This window comes from Prionailurus bengalensis, chromosome A1 (genome assembly GCF_016509475.1).
Source record: "Prionailurus bengalensis isolate Pbe53 chromosome A1, Fcat_Pben_1.1_paternal_pri, whole genome shotgun sequence".
In the NCBI taxonomy this organism is placed as follows: domain Eukaryota; kingdom Metazoa; phylum Chordata; class Mammalia; order Carnivora; family Felidae; genus Prionailurus; species Prionailurus bengalensis.
The window spans coordinates 197,576,022-197,598,787 of record NC_057343.1 but is presented as its reverse complement, the minus strand read 5'-3'; the positions used below and the strand labels follow the sequence as shown (position 1 = coordinate 197,598,787).

Below are 22,766 nucleotides of genomic sequence, written 5' to 3'. Positions count from 1 at the left end.
AGGTAACAGGTGCTTTGACAAACTAAGTAAAGGATGGCTCACTGACTTCGGGCATCGTCAGAAGAGGCCCGGGTTTAAAGGTGAAAGACCCCTCCCTGCTTTGGTGAGAGTTTGACCCCTTTCTTCCCCCAACGCTTAGCTTCTTGCAGGGCGAGGTAGCATCGTCAGATCAGCCCGTGGCTCAAATCTCTGCCACTTCCTAGCTGTGTGACTTCAGGCAAGTTGTTACACCTTTCTGAGCCTCTCTTTTCTTGCCTGGACAATGAGAATGAAACTTCTGGACCCTCAGGCTTGTTGTGAGAATTCCATGAGGCACCCAGCTGGTGTTCAACCAACGCGGCCCTGAGTGCCTAACCCCACTGTGTATCCAGGTCTGAGATAAGAGAGCTGGGGGGGCGTGGGGGACAGTGGTCCCCGAGTGTGAGCATGCTGAGAAACTCATCTCTTCCTACCTCATTTACCAAGAACGGGGGCAAGGCTCCCAGAAGCCCAGAGCTCCCTAAATTACCCCCTGAGATTCTAGAAGGAAGGGCCCGAGGCCTGGGGTTGACTCTAGGGGGCTGCACCCTGCCAACCAACTGCATTTTCTCCCAGGACAGCTTCACATCCTTCCCTGAGCCACAGCCTAAAAATGTCCACAGAGCGGGGTGCGGGCTCAGAGAATTAAGATACATCGCACAACGGAAAATTACACAGCTGTTAAAATAATACGGCAGTTATGTATCCACTGGTTCAGAATCATCTCTGAATTATGTTGTTTGGCAAAAAAGCAAAGCGCAAAACAGCGTGCGTGGTACTTTTTATAAAAGATGTATTTCAGCCTGTCTGTGACATAAGCCTCTCTGGAAGGATACAGAGAAGTGGGCACTGGGGTACCTTGGGAAAGGGAATCGGGAGAGCAGGGGTTGTGAGTTGTTGAGACTGTTTTTTCACTGTGAGCCCTAGTGCCATCTGAATTCTTGCCATGGGCATGTATTTCTGACTCAATATTGAGTCCCCTAAATGGCTTAAGACTCTCCTATCTGCACATAAAGTTTGGAGAAGCAGGATCAAAAACACAAGAGTGGGTGTCTGCTATGGGGGAGGGGAGAATGTGACCAGAGATGGAGGAGGAAGGGAACACAAGTTTATTATTTTTTTTTAAAGATTTATTTATTTAAGTAATCTCTACACTGAACGTGGGGCTCAAGTTCACAACCCCGAGACCAGGAGTCACACACTCCACCGACTGAGCCAGGCAGGAACCTCAGGCATGCAAATTTAATTTAAAAAAATTTTTTAATTCCTAAATGATGATATGTGTTTATAAATGACAGAAAGAGGGGTGCCTGGGTGGCTCAATCGGCTAAGCATCCGACTTCGGCTCAGGTCATGATCTCAGGTTTGTGGGTTCGAGCCCCGCGTCGGGCTCTGTGCTGACAGCCTGGAGCCTGCTTCGAATTCCGTGTCTCCCTCTGTCTCTGCCCTTCCCCCACTCATGCTCTGTCTCTCTCTCTCTCTCTCTCTCAAGAACATTAAAAAATCTTTTAAATAAATAAATGACTGAAAGATGTGTTAAACATATGTTTATTTTGCTCTTAACTAAGCTCTACGCTCAACTTGGGCTTGAATTCACAACCCCGAGATCAAGAGTCGCATGCCCTACTGGCTGAGCCAGGCAGGCGCCCCTGTTTGTAGTATATTTCAAAGCAAAAACAAGAAGCAGGTTGCCTACAAGTACATATTATGTGATCCGGCTTTAATTTCTTCTCAAAATTTTATTATAAAAAATTTCAAACACACACTCACGTGAACACCCGTGTACCCCCCACTTGGGTTCTATCATTAATCTTATACTTGCTGCACTACGTTTCTACCCATTCCTCTACCTATTAACCTGTTTCCATTTTTTAAGGCATTTCAAAGCAAAGGTAGGCTCGGTTTTTGAAATGTCTATGTGCAGTGAAAAGAGCATCCTGTATATTCTGTGTGCAGAATCTGGCAACTCCGTATTGGTGCCCTGGCCAGGTCCCTTTTGGTAAGATGGGGTCGCCATCCTGCCACCTTGTGTACAAGGTTACCTGCAGCATTCAGCCAAGGACTGACTACTGTGGGAGGGCAGGGTCGGTGCTAAGGGGCAGTCTCCTTGCTTTAAGGAGGGACAACCCCAAGACACGATTTATGTTCCAGTGTGTATGCCATACACACACCTGGAAGTGGGTCAAAGTTAGACTTGACCTGAGGCCACACCCTTGCTCAATTTCTTCCCTTTTTCCATCGTGGTTCACCCAATTCCTTGCAGGCCTTCCATGGGAACACACCCTCGATAAATCACGAGAACCTGAATCCCTGCCTCAGGCTCCGCTTCTAAGAAACCTGACCTGAGATAATATGTATAGAAATACTCTCAGGTCATGATCTCATGGTCCGTGAGTTCGAGCCCCGCGTCAAGCTCTGTGCTGACAGCTCAGAGCCTGGAGCCTGTTTCCGATTCTGTGTCTCCCTCTCTCTCTGACCCTCCCCCGTCATACTCTGTCTCTCTCTGTCTCAAAAATAAATAAACATTAAAAAAAATTAAAAAAAAAAAAAGAAATACTCGAGAAGGTACAGACATCATATATCATATGGAAACATGTATCATACAAAGCTGGCATTGATAGTGTAACAAGATAAAGTTTTTAAAAAGACCCTTTCCTTGGGGAGTAGACTCCTGATTGCCTACTCGGTTCCTGGCAGGCATGTGTGTTTTTAACTTCTCTTTCCTGAGCATGAGAAGCTCTGAGAAGCCAACCTGCGGTCAGAACCATCTCAGAATGGGCTTTTAGAACCGGGTCAAGAGGCATTTGAGAGGAGCTCCAAGAAGACTGGACTCCTTGATCTACCCTCTGACCGGAAGCCTCAGCCCCTTTAGAGAAGATTCTCAGGTTTCAGAGAAATGGACAAAATTGGGGGAGGGGGAGGGTCCTTCGGCATTGACTCTAGCTCAGATGGTAATTTCATGCTGATTTAAAAGGCTGCCCCTCTAAGAAGCCAGGCGACAGGAATACAGGCTGGATTCTAGCCCCCACCTGCATGAGGGCACTGGCATTAGTCCCTGAGAGGAGGTGCCATTATAGCTACCCAGGAGATAAGACACATCAAACCTCCCCTCCCATCCGTGAAGGCTACCCTGAGGAAAAAAAAACTGAGTCCAAAGCCAAAGAGGAAAGGAAATTTTCAAGAGCCGCCGCAGGGTGTGAAAGGGTCTCACCACCTGGTAGAGATTGACATGACTGTGGTCGTTGAGTTATGCTGTCAGTTTTTGACTTTTTAGAAATATTGTCATAGATCAAATAGATCTGTAACCTAGTTTTCATTTGTGTAGCTGAGCTCATGAATTTCTGACATGCCTTTCATATTTCCAACAGTTACCAGTTTTTTCTTGGAAATTAGAGGCTGGTGCTTCTTACCCTATCCAATGCCCCCTGACAACACATTCCTGATGTCCACTTGGGAAGCTAAAGAGAACAGCTGGGAACCTGGGCTCTGGAGTCAATGTTGCTGGGCTCACCTCCCAGCGCTGCCTCTTATAAGCTGTGCAACTTTGGGCAAATTAGGTAACCTCTCTGATCCTCCTTTCCTACCAGTAGCGGTAACACTACTGGCCTGCTTTGGAAGTTAATCGATGATACTTGTAAAGCCCTCGATACAGTGCCCGGCACAGGGAAGAACCTGATAAATGAAAACACCATCGTCTTCATTATCAACCAGCTCCCTTCTCTTGCCCACCCAAATCACTTGTGAAACTCTAGGGTTGTCCCCTACTCCCTGGGATGGCCTTTGGGGTTTGCCCCATCAGCAGGTGGTAATACAGAGTGTAGGGCACTGTCCCATGTGCATGGCACAGTTGGGCCACCCTGTGCTAAGCCACGGCCTCCCTGACCTGGTCCCCTTGGGGCTGGGCACCAGCCACACACGGGCAGCAGCCAGTAAGCATGGCTAGAGACACCAAGCAGGCTGGCTAGGACTCAATCTAGCTTCTCCAGGAACGGAGTTGCCTCGTGGGTTTTGTATCCACGGCTGTACCTCTTTGCATTTCTTTGGGCAGATTATAATCTATAATCTATTTAGAAGTGAGATATTTGGAGGCTCAGGAAGTAGCACCCTTCAGGGCCCTTCCAGCCCTAAGATAGCTCGGGTTCTTCCCCCGCGTCTTCCTGGTCTGGGTCTCAGCTCGGCTCTCCACTTCCCTGTGTATCAGCCGCCCCCGCCCCTTCCTTTCCCCCTCCCCACCCCCATCCTCACTTCTTCCACACATCCTCCACCCCTAGCAGAGGCCTTGGCACACGGTGGGGCCTCGGATGCCCTTGCTATCAGGTGAAGGAAGGAAGGAGTAAATGATTCAAAGATGACAACGATATTAAAGGTGACAGCCATCATTTCTGAGACTTCCCCATGTGCCAGGCTTGTACTAAGTGCTTTACTTGCACTTTCTCATTTAACCCTCCAACAGTTGTAGAGGGTGGATATCATGATTACCCTCACAGAGGAGGATACCGAGGGTCAGAGAAGTTCAGAGCCTGCCCACACTCAAACACCCAGTGAACAGCGGAGCTGGGATTTGACCCCACGTGTAAACCCCGTTCTCTTCACCGCCATGTTAAATATAGGGCCCCAAACTGTTGACCAAACACCTGGATGGCTCAGAGGAATGAGAATCGTGTGGAGGTTACATTTTCGGGTAAGGTGGTTTTGTGGAAAGGTGTGGACTGAGAAAAAGGGGAGCAGTCTCATGATAATAAAGCACTTACCTCGGGACTGTCACTGTGCTATGCTCTATCTAATCATCACAACCCTATGAGGTGGGTATCATTTCCATTTTCCGGCTGAGAAAACCGAGCTTCAGAGTGGTTAAGCAACATGTCCGGGGTCACACAGCAATTAAGCAGCAAACCCAGGATTTCAGCTGCAGTCTGTCAGCCCCAGAGCCCATGACTACTGCTCCCCATGCACAGCTGGGAATGAGAGGGGGAAGGAGGTGCAAAGAGGAGGCAGCGTTGACCTGAGACAGCTGCAGCATACCCCCTTACACACACCCTTACACACACACACACACACCACCTCCTTCCTCTGGGGCTGACAGGCTTTCTCAGAACCGTGGGACTTTATCGTCAGAGATCACTCACAATCCTGCCCGTCATACAGCTGGGAAGGTGGAGGCCCCGCCCAGGCAGGAGCCGGCCTAGGGCTGCACAGTGAGTCTGCAAGCAGGTCGGGGATCCGGGGTCCAACCAGCCTCGCTCCCCACCAGCTGCCTTGCTGCCCCTCTTCTGATTCTGGCCCTGGAGCCTCTGGCTGCTGTTTGCACGGCTCTGCTCCCCTTCCCTGGGCACAGGGAAGGGGAGGTGCCTTTTGGGTATAAATACCAGATGGAGATGCTTCTCTCCAGCAGGAGAGTTAACCCTTGGGGCTCTGGGCACAGAGAGATGCTTCCTCCCCACGGGCGAAGGCGTGGCGGCTGTCAGAGTTGGAATATTCCTCAGAGAGCACCTAGGCCTTAGTCCTCAAAGCGTGGTCTGGGAACCAGCAGCCTCGGCATCGCCTTGGAGCGTGTTAGAAACGCAAAACCTTGCCCCCCCCCCGCCCCCAAACCCACTGAACCAGAATCTACCTTTTAACAAGATGCCCAGATGATCCAGAGGGTGCTTCCTTGTGAAGTTGGGGAGGAAAGTGGCTCAGAGAGGGAGGGGCTCCCACCCAAGGTCACACAGCCATTCCCTGACAGAACTCCATCTAGAATCTGCACTTCCTCCCCACGCCCCACCCCCAGCTGCCCAACTCAGAACCATGATGGGCAGGGATGCAGCCCCCCAATCATGCAAGGGGGAGGTGGGAGGCCAGCCAGTGACATGTGGTCTAGGTCTGGCCTCTCCTGGCGGCCTGGGCTCAGTCTACCCCGGGACCGGGGCCACCTTGGAGCCTGCCTCTGGGGGGCAAGCAGGCAGCTGGGCTAGGCAGGCGGCCCGGCCACAGTGCCAGGCTGACTCAGCATGGGGCAGGTTTGGGGAGTGGGGCGTGCTGGTCAAGGCCAAGCCTGGCCTATTTTCGTCTCTCTCAGAGCTTCGGGAGTTTTCCTGCAACAGCTTTTCCGAAGGAGGCTGCCGGCAGCTGCGTGGGCTGGGAGGAAGGGCCCCTTCTTCACCTTCCCCTCAACCAAGCTGGTCTCTGAGAAACGTGGAAACCATTAAAGGTACCCCCTTTCCCATAACAGGGGCCATGATGCCCAGAGAAGAGAGCAGCTGCCCTCCCAGCCCCCAAACACCCACCAGGCCGGGTGCCACCCACACCCCTCCCCACTCCCCAAAGCTCACCGATGTTGGGGTGCTTCAACAGGCGGCAGATGCGGGCTTCACGCTCCAGCTTCTGATGGTCTGAAACACAGATGCCCAGGTAAGTCCTGGGTGAGGGAGGAACCTTCCCCCACTCCATCTCTGCCTCTTCACGGGCTCTTATGATCTGCACCTGCCAGGGCAGCCCCTGGGCCCCGCCTGGAGAAGCTCGCCTCTCTGGCAGGGGCCCTGGGTCCTCCAGGAAGGCAGCGGGATGCAGCAGAAGGGGGAGAGACCAGGTTGCAGTGCCTCAGAAGTCCCTTCCTCTCTCTGGGCCTTGGTTCCCGGGGCTCTCAACTGAGGTACCTCCTAGAGCCACAACCACGGAGCCCGGAAGGGCCCCCCAGGGCAGGCCCCTGCCCCGCCCCCAGCCTTGCCCCTCCCATGGGGCTCCAGCTGGGACTGAACCACTGACAGGCACTCCTCCAGACCCACCCTGCACAACCCTCTCCCTTGGGCTTGGGACCTTCACCTGTGTGGTTCTCTCAGCTTGGAACTTTCCCTTCCAACCTCCCACCCGGCCATCATTGGCCATCACTCGTTCATCCCACCTGTCTTCAGATACACTTTCTCCTAGCAGCCTGTCCTGACTGCCAGGCTGGTAGGGGCCCCTCCTCTGGGTTCTCAGGGCCCCTGGACAACACATCCTACCTTGTCTCATGGACCGGGACCTTGTCTCGTGCCCTTAAGGGCAAAAACTTGGGCTCTGTTGTACCCTGGCATCTACCCAAATGCCTGGCACATAGTAGGTGCTCAAGAAATAATTGAAGTAAAGAATAAACCATTGAATGGCGAACCTTTCTAAAGGAGTCTGTATTTGCTCTGCAGGAGAAGAACTGTATTAATTTGCAGGGGCCACCCCCCTTACAGGAGACTCCGGACCAGGGACACAGAGAGCCCCAAAGAATCTGCAGTACAGAACCTACATGTGACAGCATCGGGGCTTACCCAGAGCTCTTGCACCTGCTTTCCAGGACTTTTGTCCAAACCCCCAGGGAGAGAGGACTTGTTCAGAATCTGGCCCCTCTCCCCCCCCATAGTCACTGACTCTGGGACTGCTGGGAACAATCATACCCATGACCCCCTTCCATCCCCCCAACGACCCTGTGCTGTGGGCATCCCTGTCCCCATTTTATGCATGTCTCCATCTCCTTTTGGGTGCTTTCCTCACAGTTCAGTAGTTGATGCCTTAATTTAAAACAACAACGACAACAACAACAAAAAGGGAGGCGGTAGCAAATCTACAAGATTTACTATGTGCCCCGTGCTGTGCAGGGCACTTTTTTTTTTTAATTTTTTTTTTTAACGTTTATTTATTTTTGAGACAGAGAGAGAGCATGAACAGGGGAGGGGCAGAGAGAGAGGGAGACACAGAATCTGAAACAGGCTCCAGGCTCTGAGCGGTCAGCACAGAGCCCGACGCGGGGCTCGAACTCACGGACCGAGAGATCATGACCGAGCTGAAGTCAGACACTTAACCGACCAAGCCACCCAGGGGCCCCTACAGGGCACTTTTATATGCATCTCAAGTGCTTACAACTGCCCTTTGAGGGAGGTGCTGTCACGTTCTGGCTTTACAGAGGAGGAGACAGAGGAACAGGGACGTTAAATACCTGGCTCAGAATCACAACTGTGGTGATCAGTGGAGCCACACTTTGTACCCAGGCAGGCAGACTCCGGGGAGGAGCTTTAAAACCCTGTACTATACTGTTCTCCGCACCCTGACTCATTGCCATCACCTCCACCTGCCCCCAATTTCTGAATGGGAAAATCGAGGCCCATGCCAGGGAACTCACGCAGATACTCACAGGCAGAGCCAGGACTAGAACCCAGTCCCTGAATAGCCCCTTCAGGGCAGGCAGGCACCAAGGAAGATTATAAGGATGAAGCAAGTCCCAGCTCTTGTCCCCAGGCAGCCAGCTCCGCTTTCCCCTGCCTCTTTATCAGAGCAATCACTATTAGAGCAATCACAGCCGTCCTCCATGGGCTGCAGAAGCCAAGATCAATACTGAAATGTGGCTTTTTCATCAGCAAAGCAATTAAGTCCAATCCTGTTTCCATAGAGCGTAAGCTCAGCTCCCCAGCTGAAGGTGGACTACAGGCTGGGGGAGGGGAGGTTGTGCACACGGGGGTGGGGGGCTTCCCCTGGTCCCCCCGTCCTTCCCAGCCTCCTTTCATATCTTCCAGGGCGGGGGCAGGCCGATTCCCACACAGAAGAGGGGGATGCCCAGATCACACCGCATTGCAACTTCCAGTGCTAGAAGCATTAATTTGTTGAATTTACGTAAACATATAGGTTTTCCAATGGTTTTCGTAACTGTGAAATGCTTTTATTTTCTAACATTCTTCGAAGAATGTAGGGACTGTGTTTCTCTTGACCTCTGAGGACTTGCTCTGTTATGTAGGTAAGGAAACTGAGGCCCAGTGATGAAAAGGGCAATCCCTTTATCAAAATCACTCAGGGGCGCCTGGGTGGCTCAGTCGGACTTCAGCTCGAATCATGACCTCATGGTTCGTGGGTTTGGGCCCCGCATCGGGTTCTTTGCTGGTGGCTCAGAGCCTGGAGCCTGCTTCGGATTCTGTCTTGGGCTCTCTCTGCCCCTCCCCTGCTTATGCTCTTTCTGTCTCTAAAATGAGTAAACATTAAAAAAAAATTTTTTTTTAATCACTCAGTAGGGTGGTCAAGCCTTGTTAGTACTCAGAGCTTTGAGGAACTGCTCCTGGATGCTGTCCCTAATGCAGCCAATAGTCCTTGGCAGCAAAGAACCTCTTATTAAAATATGAATTAGTTGCTGTCACTCCCTGGCTTCAAACCCTTCAACAGTCCCTAGTGTACTTATAATCCAAACTCCTCACCACAACCAGCCAGACCCTGCTGGGTCCTGCCTCATCTCGGCCTTGGAGCTTCAGCCACAGTGGCCGCCTCCTTTCTGACCTCAGGCACACCAAGCCCCTTCCCACCCCAGGGCCTTTGCATTCGCCCCGTGCCTTCTGCCTAGAATGCTCTTCTCCTGGGTCTTCTTATGGCTGCCTCCTTCTTCCCTGGCAGGTCTAGCACAACGTCACCTCTTCAGAGGTGCCTTTTCTGAGTGTCCCCTTGCCCCATCACTTTCCCACTGCCCTGTCTTCTTTATAACACTCCTTGCTACCTGAAGTTATCCAGTTTATTTATATGTTCAGTGTTATTTTCAGTCTTCCCCCTTAGAAAATGGGTGCGGTGAGAGCAAGACCTTGTCTGCCAGTCGCTGCCGTGCTCCCGGGGCCCAGAGCCACTAAGCAGCTTGCCCAAAGTCCCATAGCTAAGAAATGGCAGCGCTGGGATTTCAGCCCATGTTAATAATTACTATACTATATATCGCCTCCCATTCTTATAATTAATTAATTGACAAATCAATCCATCCAGCTCAATATAGTCCCACAATGGTGAAGCCTCCTGCCCAGGTACCTGGAAGGATTTAGCCTCAATGCCCACTACAATACCTTGTGAACCTTCTCCCCCCTCCCTGGGGGCAGACCTCCAGGGTGTTGGGGTTAAGGGGTCCTACCTTGCCCAGGAGCTTGGCAGGCAAGCGTGAGTGGAAGTAAGGTTCAGGGTGAGGTTCCTGGGGCCAGATAGCACCAGAAGGGCAGGGCAAGACAGAGCAGGGCATGGGGGCAGGCTGGAAGTCTGTGCCTGCAGAGGGGGTGGGCTCCAGCAGGCAGGTGGGCAGTGGGACTCTGGCCGGAGGCACAGGACAAGAACCAGGGGGAAAAAATAGATTTCAGAGTCTTGCAAGACTCCACTCACGCTTGCCTGCCATCCTGATCCTGGGGGGGGGGGGGGGGGGGGGTTAGAGAAATAATCCTAAGGAGCAACAGTGCCAGGCAGGGGTGGGGAGTAAGATGAGGAAGACGGGAGAGATGTGTCTTACTGCCTACTTCCCATCACGGACCACAGGGGTAGCCTGAATGAGCTCATGCCGCGTCCTGGGACTGGTCGCCAGGGAGCCAAGGAAGTCACCCCTGAGCATTCGGATAGAGAGTGGGTACTGTGAAGGTGTCTGTACCCCAGTCAGTCTCCCCTGGCTGTGCCAGCCACATCCATGTGCCCAGCGTACCCTAAAGTGTTAATGAATTTTTCTTCTTCTTTTTTTTAATGCTTATTTATTTATTTTTGAGGGCGGGGGGGGGGGGGGGGACAGAGAATCCCAAGCATGGTCAACACAGAGCCCGACATGGGGCTCGAGCTCACGAACTACCAGCCCGTGACCTGAGCCAAAATCACGAGTCGGCTGCTTACCCGACTGAGCCACCCAGGCGCCCCTAATGACTTCTTTCTGTGTGCTGGGTGAGGCTGGGGCTAGGAAGCATCTGGAGCCCCCGGCAGGGAGTTCTCGCCGGGCATATACTAGCTCTCATCACTGCTGATAGGAGTCTGGGCCTCACCTACTGAATCCAACCCTCCGGGGTAGAAATAGGGCAGCTGCATTTTTTTAACCGCTCCCAAGGGGATTCAGCAGGGCTTGGGACAGGCAGAATTTGTACTTTCTGTTCCATGTCTTTATGGCTCCTTGGAACCATTTATACCATAAGTATCTTATTTAAAAGAGTAGCTTGGGGGCGCCTGGGTGGCTCAGTCGGTTAAGCGTCCAACTCTCGATTTCAGCTCAGGTCATGATCTCATTGTTCGTGAGTCTGAGCCCCATGTCAGGCTTAGCGCTGACAAGGAGCCTGCTTGAGGTTCTCTCTCTCCTCTCTCTCCCTGCCTCTCCCCTGCGCTCTTTCTGTCTCTCTCTTAAAATAAATACACATTTTTTTTTTTAAAGAGTAGTTTTAAAATACATACAAGAAAACATCTCCTGGGTTGGGGAGCCATGCAACAGCAGAAGAGGCTGACCCTGGTGGGGAAGGGGAAGGGGAAGCCACAGCCCCCGCCCAGGGGAGGACGGCTGCTCCGGGTGGGCATGGCCCCTGCGGGGAGCTGCCAAAGTCACCGGGAGTGCCAGCAGGAGAAGCTTAGGGTACGTTGCCAAATATTCAGCATCACACTGCTCCCCACCCCGGGCACCATGAGTGGCAAACAAAGAAACCTGTGAAAAGCCACTCTTCTCCTCCCCTCCCGCTGGGGACAGGAGCGTTGGCAGTTGGCAGACTTCTTTGAGAAGATTCCCTGGAGAACCTCCCCACTCCCACCCTCCACGCTCACCTAGGCCTGGACCACCTTCCTCTAAGGACGTCAGAGCCTCAACAAATCACCAGAGAATGACAGGGTGCCTGGCAGTTTCCTCCTGGCACGGCCCAGAGTCTATACTGCCCGAGGAATGCTTAGTCCTACCTTCCAGAAAGGAGGCAATGCCCTTTCCATTCTCCCCCATAAACATCTGTCTCTTCCTGTCAGTGTGTGTGTGTGTGTGTGTGAGAGAGAGAGAGAGAGAGAGAGGGCAGTGAACTGCCCAAGAGCCCCAGAATCAAGGGAAGACACTGGTTCCTGACCCTCCCTCATTTTGGAGCTACCTCAACTTGCCATCCCGAGTCATGGCTCTAATCTTGCCCCCACTGTATCTCAGGGATTGGGACGTCTCCTTTGATCACTAGAGACATAAAGCACAGAGAGGGCACTAGAGTGCCACTAGTCACACAGCATGCAAGGCAAACCCCAGCATTCCTGTGGCCTTCCTGCCCGCCCTGGCCCCTGCCCCTGGCTCTGGCTCCGGACTTTCCACAGGTGTCACCCTTCCACACCAGCTTTCAAGCTGAATGTGTGCCATCCTGGCAGGTTCAGGGACCCTCAGAGAATCCACACACACACACCCCCTGCGTCTTCTCCCAGCAGGACACTGGCTGCCTATGGGGGAGCTCAGTGACTAGGAGAAAGTGCTGGGCTCCCAGCAGCACTGAGCCAGGGGGATGAAAGGCAGCAACACACGGTCAACACAGGGCCCGCTGGGAGGCCTGCAGGGGACAATGTGAACATCCTGTAACAGCCTCCGTGAACCCCACACCTGCTGGGCTCCAGCCCAGACGCAGCTGCTGCCTATGCCGGGCAAACCCCTGGACACTATGCCAGCCCCTCGCTCGACGTCCCCCAGGCTGCACCTGCACCCGCCTCACCCAACAGAATTCCCTTCGCCTCCAGGGGACCCCCAAGGCAGCTAGACACCATTCAAAGCAGGAATTGGAGTTTTGAAGATAACCTTCCCCAACCCACTGACTATGGTTACTGCCCTTCCCGCTGTAATCACGTGCTCAGGGCAAGAAGCAAGGCTCCTGGGCAGGCTTTCCAAGTTCCAGTGTCCACACGGATCACCAGTGCACCTTGTTAAAATGCACATCCTGATTCCTTAAGTCTAGAAACAAGAAGCCTTTCTAACGATCTCCTGGTGACGCGGATGCTGCTTGTCTAGGACCATTTCCGAACTGGAATGACCCGGGGATCTCTTCCAAACCCAGGTCCCACCTCACACGGATTAAATCACAACCTCGGTGGGTAGGAGCCAGGCATCAGGAGTTTTGGAAGCTCCCCGGGGGTCCCGGGGTGAGGACAGTTTGGGGAGCCACCGTTCTAGGGAAAATTTAGGGATAAGAGAGTGGATTTGCGTGGCTGAAGCAGAATGTACTTGGCGTTAGCTGGCCTCTAGTAGAGCACTGGGATGTGTTGGGTGCTCTCCTAGGTACTGGGGATAGCAGGGACTGAGACCCATCCCTACCCTCTTGGAGCTTAGAGTCAAGAGGCAAGATGGATGTGAAATCAGGGACCAAGTCAGTCAATGGGATAAGTCCAGGTTGGGGTAAAGCCACAAAGGTAAACACTAATAACATATAAAATAGGGGAGACCCCTCAGATTTGGGGGTCAGGGAAGCCTCTCAAAGGATGGGACATTGAGCTGCGACCTGAAGATTTAGAAAGGATCAGGCTTGTAAAAGGAGCCAGGTGAGGGAGTCCCAGCAGAGGGAATGGTGGGTGCAGAGGTCTGGAGATGAGAGAGGGAGCAAGTGGCAGAAAAACGGGGAAAGGAAGTGCTACCTGGAGCCTTTGCCTTCATCTGGGTGGGAGGCAGAGAGGCCATGGCCTCCGGTCTAGATCCCCGAAGGAAGGAAAATGGAGGGGTCTGCGCTCATAATACCCACAGGAGGAAGCAGCTCCCTCCTGCAGCATCACCCAGGGGGACAGACCCAGGTCCTGGCTCTAACCCAAGGGGTAGAGGGTAGCAAGAGCCCCAGAGGGCGGGTGAGGCATAGCTCTGCTACCTACCTCTGGCCGACAGCTTCTTGGTGTTGATGATCTTAGCAGCATACTCCTGGCCAGCCAGCACCTTCACACACCTGCGCACCACCGAGAAGGCTCCCCTGGAAAGACAGAGAAGGCGCAGGGGGTAAGGAAGGGCCCAAGGGACGCATCGCTGGGACAGACCAAAGCCCATGCGTCTGCACCATGCTGGCTAGGGAGACCTCCTGCGGGGCTGCAGGAGCCCCCCGGGGACAACCGTGGCCTGACTCGGGGACAACCGTGGCCTGACTCGGGGACGGGGCGGGGCTGGAGACCCGGGAGAACCACTGGTAGCAGATTATCAGGGCCTTGGCCTCACGAGAGACGAACCTTGCAGAGTTGTAATAAGTTGGGCTCTCCAAGTTGTAAAACATTAGAATCGTGTAGTGTGAGAATCATAGCATCCCGGTCTCTGAAAGATTTTACTGTTTCATTCTTTGAGTAGGAAACACATCAACACGGTTCAAAGTTCAAAAGATTGGAAAGACTCCCTCCCACCCCTGTACCCCAGTCTCCGAGGTCCCGTCCCCAGGGACAGCTAGTGTTACCAGGTCCTTGAGCAGCTGTCCACAAATACTCTCCCCCACACAAAGGTACTGGAACTTGCAGACCATTCTGCACCCTCCTTTTTTTTTTTAAAGTCTATTTATGTATTTTGAGAAAGAGAGGGGGAGACGGTGAGCAGGGGAGGGGCAGAGAGAGAGAGGGAGAGAGAGAATCCCAAGCAGGCTCTGTGCTGTCAGCGCAGAGCCCGACCCGAGCCTCCAAACCACAAGCTGTGGGATCATGACCTGAGCAGAAACCAAGAGTCGGACGCTTAACCGACTGAGCCACCCAGGCACCCCTTCACCCTACCTTTTTTCGGTAGATATCTTGGAGATACTCCTTCCAAACTGTATATGTTACAAGAGGGGTACCTGGGTGGCTCAGTTGGTTGAGCATCCGACTCTTGATCTCGGCTCAGGTCATGATCCCACAATTCGTGGGTTCGAGCCCCACACCAGGTGTAGAGCCTGCTCGGGATTCTCTCTCTCCTTCTCTCTCTGCCCCTACCCTGCTCTCTCTCTCTCTCTCTCTCTCTCTCTCTCTCTCTCTCAAAAATAAACAAAGATTTAAAAAATCTTTAAAAAACACAAAAAACAAATCGTCACATAAAGAGCTCCTCATTATTTATTCATATGGCTGTCCTATAATTTACCTAGCCAGTCCCCTATCACTGGGCAATTAGGTTAGTTCAAACCATATTACAAACAATGACTAACCTTCTATGTGTGCCTTAGAATTACTTTTGTCTTGTGTGCAGCTGTCTGTGGATAAACTTTGAGAAACGGTGTTCCTTGGTCAAAGGGTAGGTGTTATCGGTAATTTCAACAGATAATGAGAGATTATCCATCTTAGAGATTGTACCAGCCTACTTTCTCTAGTATGTGAGGGGACCATTTCCCTCGCCCACGTCAACAGTGTATCATCAAGCTTTTTTGTCTTTGCTAGTGAGACAGGTGGAAAATGACAACTAAGCGTAGATTTGATCTGTGAGTCTCATATTGATTAAGGCCGAGCCTCTTTTCACATGTTTTAAGAGGCTTCTGAGACTTGGCCCTCAAAGTATCAGTGGCTGGGAAAAGAATCTGGAGCGAGGGTTCAGTTTCAGCGCTTGCATGGGGACATTGATTACTGCCATGTGGCGTGTGGCCCATGTCCCAGATTGTTCAACTTTTTGAGAAAAGCCAGAAGTCTGGATATGTATGTGAAAATTCCCAATTTTTAAAGACTGGCACCTTATTCTTGAAAATAACTTTTTTAAACAGAGGATCTGGCCAAACAAAACTAGTTTGAGGGTTAGATCTTGGAGCCAAGAACTATGTCATACCGCCTCCCACAAAGGTCATCTGGTCCAACTCCTTCATGTCACAGACGATAAACCTTCCCTGCCCCTAAGGAGCTGGACACTGACCGTAGGAACCACCCTTATTAGCCCCCTAACCACAGACTAAAGGCAAGAAGCAAGTCTCTGGGCAGGTTTTCCCAATTTTATTTTATTTTATTTTAATTTTTATTTTGTCTTTGAGAGAAACAGAGAGAGAGACCATGCACAAGCGGAGTGGGGGGTGGGGGCAGAGGGAGACAAAGAGAGAAAATCTTAAGCAGACTTCACGCTCATCGCGGAGCCCAGCGCAAGGTTTGGTCCCAGACCCTGGGATCAAGACCTGAGATGAAATCAAGGGTCAACCCTCAGTGCTCAACAGCCACCCAGGTGCCCATCCCAGTTTTAAGGTGTATGTGAATCACCAGGGTGTCTTATCGAAATGCAGAGTCGGGTTCCTTAAGTCAGGAGTAGAGCTCAAGACTCTGGGAGCTCAGCGTAGAAGACTCTCGAAGCTAGCTGTAGGCAGGGCTGGAACTCTGGTATTTGCTCTCCCTCACCAAGGGAGCCCGCCACACCCAGGTTCCTGACGTGGCCACATCCTCCAACGCTGATGCCCTATCCTCAGCAAACGGGTAGGTCCAAGCCCAGGAGGCCTGCAGGCTGGCACAGACACCCTCCCTACGTACACCCTGGGCCCGGTGTCATTGGTTTCACGTCTGGGCAGCATGAATGGAGAGGGTGGGAGACTGAGGAGGGATGAGGAAGAAAGTGCCAGGAGGGGGCTGGAGACCAGGAAATGCAACCTCTAGGAAAGCCCTAGAAGGCCAGAATTCCTGGGCAAGTAGAAAGTCTCACACAGCAATGGACCTTCCTTGAGGTGGGCACCACGCTGTCCCCCCACCTCGACCACCCCCGACACACACCCAGAAAAGCAGCAAGACCTGGGTGCCTGGCCTGTGCTCCCAGAGCACTCCACACCCACCCATCTAGCCCAAGTTCACAGCTGGTTGCTCCTCTCGTCCCTCCCACCTGACGGTAAGTTCCTGAGGGCCAGGACTTTCACTTGCTGCTCCACGTGCCTGTGCCCGGGGAACCCAACGTCTACTACCCATAGGGCTTCCATAAATGTTACTTGCAGAAACAGGAGGTAGATTGAATTCGCAGTGGGAGGGACTGAAACGAGACCGGGAAGGGGATTTTCCATCGGAGGTGTTAGGAATAGGAACAGGCATCTGAAGAAGGTAGGGCACAACTCATCTCCCAAAGAGATGACAGACAGAGAGGCGGACGGGCCTAAAGACCTTCAGGTCCCTGCCCAGCTGGAGTCCACGATTCTCAAAGGCCCCAAGGGACAGAGTGTTTAAGGTGGCCCCTCTGGGAAAGGTTGGAGAGCCCCAGTGAGATCAGGGGGCAGGGAAGGAGAGAGGCTGTAAGCTCCTGGGTGCAGGGCGGAGTCTTGCCCCAGTGACCAGCATCTAGCCCATGTCCTGTCTGGAGCCTGGAGTTCAATTAATGTGGGAGCGAGAGATGGAGGGATGGAAGGGTGGTGGGAGGAAGACAGGAAAAGAGGGATAGATATAATTTCTCCACTAAAGAAATAAATGCTAAGTAAGAAGTAGAAAAAACTAAGTAAAAAAATCCATTCCAGGTAAAGACCTTAGACCAATGGTTGCCAAACTGCTTGCTCAGGAATCCCCTGGGGGTATTTTTAAAATACATATTCCAAGACCCCATCCAGACCTACCAAGTCAGAACCTCTGGGCAGAGGCACAGGGGATCTGTATTTTCATTGAACACACGGGTTCAGGTGATAGTTTCCCAGCCAACTGGGCTGTCCTTCCTGCCCTCTGCGGGAGTCCTCCTAGATGCCCTGTCTCCGGACATCAGCACTGAAGGGGCTGGCACATGTACTTCTGTGCAGGGTGGCTTGACAGGCGCGTGAGCCTGGGCTCTGCGTCAGGAGCTGAGAACCTAGGAGCCACAGCTATAAAACAGTAGAAGGCACATTCGCTAAACTTCCTCCCTGGAACACAGCGCCAAGCTTTTGGGTAAGTCTCAGCTTCTAGCTGGGGTCCTAACTAGGTTCTAACATGGGGAGGGCTGCTGCAGGGGCCATGTACCCCCTGAAGGACATCCTGCGCCTCTGAAAGTAGGTACGTGCATTTTTTTCTGGGGCAAGGATGCATAGCTTTTAGCAGCAGCTCAGAGGGAGGAGTTTATCAAAACCAGTTCAGAGCTACTGGTCCAGAGGGCACCAGCCTCCCACGTACCCAGAAGGCATCCTCCTTTCAAATGCATGTGCACCACTAAGCTCCTTCTTGAACACAGCAGCCCTGTGAAGTTGGGGCCGGCAGGTCGATGGGCAGGAGCTTGGAAACAGGACAGGGCAGAGAGGGGAGGAGGCCAAGATGGGGAGGTCAGCGTGGAAGGGAGTGACCAGGGGTCCTGAGAGGAAGGGAAAGCAGGTCACAGAACGTGGTCAGGGAGGGGTGTGTCTGTGAGACAGACAGACCCAGAAGGGACAGAAATCGCAGCTCTCAGCCCTGCTGGGAGGTCTTGGGCAGCGGTCTGCCCCAACACAGGCCTCCCCTTCTTTATCTGCAGCACGGGAGTTGGGGTGTGGATGAGGCGAAATAGCACAGAGCCCTTGCCATCTTTAATATTCTATACCAGCACCGTCCAACAGAATGTTCTGGGATGGTGGAAATATTCCGTGTTGTCCAACGTGGCAGCCGCTAGCTTCATATGCTCATAGAGCACTTGCAATGCGGCTCGGAGGACTGAAGAACTGAATTTTTTATTTTATTTCATTCAAACAGCTATACGTGGCTAGTGACCACCGTTGGATGGCGAAGTTCTAGTGACCGACCTTCGTTGGATGGCGAAGTTCTAGAAGAACAGGCATTCCCGAACCAGACCAACCAGAGTTCAAATCAGGGTGCCGCCACTCACCAGCAAGCCCCTTAACCTCACTAAGCCTGTTTCCTCCCCTGTAAAGTGTAGCCAGGAATAGTACTCACCCTGTGCAGTTGTTTCAAGGATTCAATGAGATAATAAGGTATGCAATAGCTTTAACACAGTCCCTGGAGTCTAGTAAATGCTCAAGAAACATCGCCTTTTATAGGCATCATTATCTACGAAGTGATGAGAACAGCTGGCTTCATCAGAAACAAAATGGACCCCGTTTGCCAAGCTCAGAGAAGGAGGAAGTCAGGAGAGGAGGTTGTGGGGGCCACGGTGAGGAGGGGAAGGGCTGCTCCCCAGGGCAGAGCAGCGTGCCCCTGTGGGGGCGGGGGGGTGGGGGGGCACAGGCAGGCAGGGAGGCCCTGCTCTCCAACAGACAGATGGAGAGGGCACAGTGAGAGTGGGTCCAGCATGGCTGAGAATGTGGGAACGTGCTAATGGGCCGTGAAAAGCAAGATTCACACTGGGAAATTGCTTTCTGGCTGCCTGGCAGGCTCGGTGTCCTGGGAGTTGCTGGCTGTCAGCCCACGGGGGGCTCACCACTCTCTCTGGCCTGAACCAGCCCGGAATGCTGACGTTGAAGCCAGGTGAGCACGGGGAGCATTCCAGGGGGGGCGTGAGAGACCTGGGGCCTCGCCCAGCTTGGCTACCAGCTTCTTATCCTCTGGGCCTCAGTTTCCCCATTTGAAAGATGGGGATGAGGACCCGCAGTCACACTTCCCCCTGGGCCATTTGGGAGAAGTCTCTCCTACACAGGGATGGGGAGAGGTTCCTGCTACCAAGACAACTTCCTCTAAAGTAAACCTCCCCACCTTTACCCCGAGCTGCCCAGAGCCCAGGGTGTGCCCATGGGTCTCAGCAGACAGAAGACAGTTTCTGGGGGCCTTCTGGAAACAGCACAGTCACAGAACCCGCACCCCCCTCCACTCTGGACTCCTTAGGGGGTCTGACTGTCAGGGGTCCCGACAAGTACTAGGGTCTTCTGTTCACTGGCTGCTTCCTCAAACACACAACAGGTCTCCCTTATTCTGGAAAAATAAATAACCATCCTGCTCCCCGCCCCCCCAATTTTTAAATTGAAAACCAAGAACTTCTGTCTCGACCCAACAGCTTGGGCCATTTCCTTCCTCCCTCTTTGCTGCCAAACTTCCAGAACAAGTGTCCGACATCCGCTGCCTCCTCTTTCCACCTCCCACACTCCATGAACCCACCACAATCTGGTGCCCACCCCCGGGCTCCCTGGAAAAAGCTGTGCCAGGCCCGCCCACCCAGTGCCCCTCCCCCCCGCCCCTGCAGCCCCAGTGGGCCTGCTCCCCCTTGCCTGTCCCACACCAGGCGACATCTGGCCCACCTCCCTTTTTGTTTCTAGGTGGCTGCACTCTCCCTGGGACCTTGCCCTGCTGCCAGTGCCTTCCCCTGCTCATCTCCCCCCAGATCATTTCTCCCCATTCTCTCTCTCTCCACCGCCTCTTACCACCTCCCTCCAGCCCCTCCACCAGGCCATCAGCTGGGATCTCTGGGGAGGGTCTGGGCGGTCATGAGCACACATAAAATTTAAACAAAATGACTCTGTGTCTGGGTATTATCTGGGGCAGAGGATGCGTATCTTCCATCAGCTTCACAAAGGATCTGTGACCCCACCACCCCTGCAGATGGTAAAAGCCAGTGACCATCATGCAAGATTGAAACCTGCTTCTGTATAGCCCCTCCTGCCTCCAGAATTCCAGTCCCGAGTTTCTAGCTACTCATCATCTTGCTTGGATGCTACGTGACAGGCAACTCATAATCAAAGTCCAGTCTCCTCGGGAAAGTCTCCTCACCCTCAGTTAAAATATCTAAGCATTCCACCTCTCTGAGATGAGCTGGGGTGATTCCAGAAAGTTCCAGGTCAACAGGAACCATTATCTGTCAGAGCATCAGGGTCTGGAACTTCTCAGTGGTAACTCACAGCCCAAGTTAGCTGATCTGATCACTCAGCAGAGAGGAAGGCCTGGGGGTATGGATGCCCGAGCAGACGGAGTCAGAATGTCTGGCCATCAGAGGGGCCGCGGGGTGGGCCACATGTGACCGCATCAGGAGCTGGTGTGCCCAGTGATATCTTCCCAGTGAAGTCGACTTTTTCCCCATTCCACAGATGTAGAAACTGAGGTCAAGCCCTTGAACCCAGGACTCCTGACTCCTTGTCGGTTGCTCTCTCCAATACCCCACATTCTCAGATTAGAGGTGGCCCTCACCTTGGGTCCACAGATGGACTTTAGGGCAGAGGGATCTTTGAGAAATAATACACCCTTGCAGTGGATTGTTGTGAAGCGTTTTTCTAGAAAAGTGCCGGGGAGTCGTATGAGATTCTCTGAGGGCTCCTAGATTTCCAGACCAGTTAAAAAGCTGGGGTCAGATCTGTCGAGAAACAAAAGGGATATCCTGTTTCTGTAATAACCCCTTCGAGTGCTTTAAACAAATCCCTTCACCTTTTGGGGCCTCAGTTTGCCTATCCGTGAAGTCAACTGTCGATCATTTTTAAACCCGCTCTTTCTTTCTTCTTAGTTCTTTTTATTATTATTATAATTATTTTCTAATCTTTATTTATTTTTGAGAGAGAGAGAGACAGAGCATGAGCAGGGGAGGAACAGAGAGAGAAGGAGACACAGAATCTGAAACAGGCTCCAGGCTCTGAACTGTCAGCACAGAGCCCGATGTGGGGCTCGAACCCACGAACTGCAAGATCGTGACCTGGGCCGAAGTTGGACGCTTAACCGACTGAGCCACCCAGGCGCCCCTTAGTTATTTCTTTTTAAGCCACGATGCCCTTTTAAAATAACAAACAAAACACAGCTATGCAGGTCTCCCAGTGGCAAATAGATCAGAGGAGATAGGGGCTGTGGGGGCTAGGGGCCCCATTTGTTTGGTGTTCTCTCTCTTCTCCCCAGTTCGCTACAGCAGCTCGGCCCAGAACCCCACAGACTATAGCATTTCGCAGCCAGAAAATTCTAGGACCTTATTACTGAAACCTTACATCTCCCTCCTCCCATCCTGGGCTGCAGCCGCCCGCTGCCAGGGACTCAGTGTCTTCGAGCTGTCCCACACCCCACGGGCCTGCCCCATGCCAACCCAGCAGAAGTCTTGTGGGGGACACAGAAGGTCTGGGAACCAGAAGATTCTGTTTGCCACAGGGAACAGTGAACCAACAGAAGTCCTAACATATTCCTTGTTTTGGCTGTGCATGGGTTTTCTTGAATGGGTTACAAAAAGGGAAATAGAACGATATTCACAGACCTTGGAGAGAGGACCTGAACGGACAGAAGCAGGGGGGATGATGAGGGCCTGCTTCCTCCTCAGGTTCCATCCACCTGCACACCCTGAAGCCTTCTAGAAGTTCAGAGAGAGACACTAGAGCCAAGCACCAGACAAGAAAGAGGCTGGCGTGCCCTCTTCTTGTGTGCCATTGGCCTGTGCGACCTTAGGCAAGGCCCTGGCCCTCTCTGGGCCTTGGTTCCCCATCCGTAAGACAAAGGAGCACTCCTCACTCCAGTACTCTGAGTGGGATTGAGTGTGTGCTCAGGAAATACCTGTTGCCGGGAGGCAAGAGTCACAGACATGTTTCTCCTTTTACGTGACCCCAAGGCCCTCAACCTTCTCCGGCAAGGAAAGTTCCAGGGGCCCCACCTGACGCCTTGGGGCCAGCCACGCCCCAAGAGGGGCTGGAGGGCCTGGGCTGGGCCTCTGGGGGCTGCGTCAGCCTGGCCAGGGACGCAGGCTTCCTTCTGTGCCCCAGAGAAGCTCAGAAGCTCAGAATGCAACATGGGCAACATGCATGCTGGAGAGGGTGGACCGTGGCAAAGGGGCCTGCACAAGGAGAGGGAAGGGCAGGGCGGGGGAGCCCAGGAGCGCAGCCAGCATCATCTTGCTCCCCCTGCGCTGGGAGGTAGACCTGGGCTGGATGCCCTCTTGGAACCGGTGTGTGCGTGTGTGTGCGCGCGCGTGCGCGTGTAACCGGATGCAGGCATTGCATTCCAAGGCTCTGGCCTCACCCCACTGAGGGCCGGGGCCCCAGACTGCAGGGGTGCTGGCAGCAGTGTCACTGTGTGCTTGTGCAGGGAGGCAGGCGGGCAGGAGGGAGGCTCAGCAGAGTGTCAGTGTGTCTCAGCCTGTGTGGGGGTGGCTGTGCGGGGGTGGAGGGCTGCGGCATGCACCAGAACATGTGCGTGCCTGCCGCTCGGATGGCTCGGAGGGGGAGGAAGGAAAGTCTGTCCCTTTCCCTGTTCCCGTCACCCCTCCCCACCTTGAAGACCTGCCCCCCCCCCTCCAATTTCCCATCCTTGGCTTTTGGCCCCTGAGAACGATC

The 22,766-nt window shown here is 53.1% G+C and overlaps 1 protein-coding gene across 3 annotated transcripts in view; it reads right to left on the bottom strand.

Moving 5' to 3' along the window:
* CAMK2A (calcium/calmodulin dependent protein kinase II alpha) overlaps positions 1-22,766 on the bottom strand; it is a 62,539-nt gene that overhangs the window by 35,157 nt on the left and 4,616 nt on the right. For all 3 annotated transcript variants that reach the window (XM_043598005.1, XM_043598022.1, XM_043598014.1), the window contains exons 2-3: positions 13,579-13,673; positions 6,330-6,389 (exon numbers count right to left, since the gene is read on the bottom strand). In XM_043598005.1, coding sequence (XP_043453940.1) covers positions 6,330-6,389; positions 13,579-13,673 — 155 coding nt within the window. The remainder of the gene's footprint in view (positions 1-6,329; positions 6,390-13,578; positions 13,674-22,766) is intronic.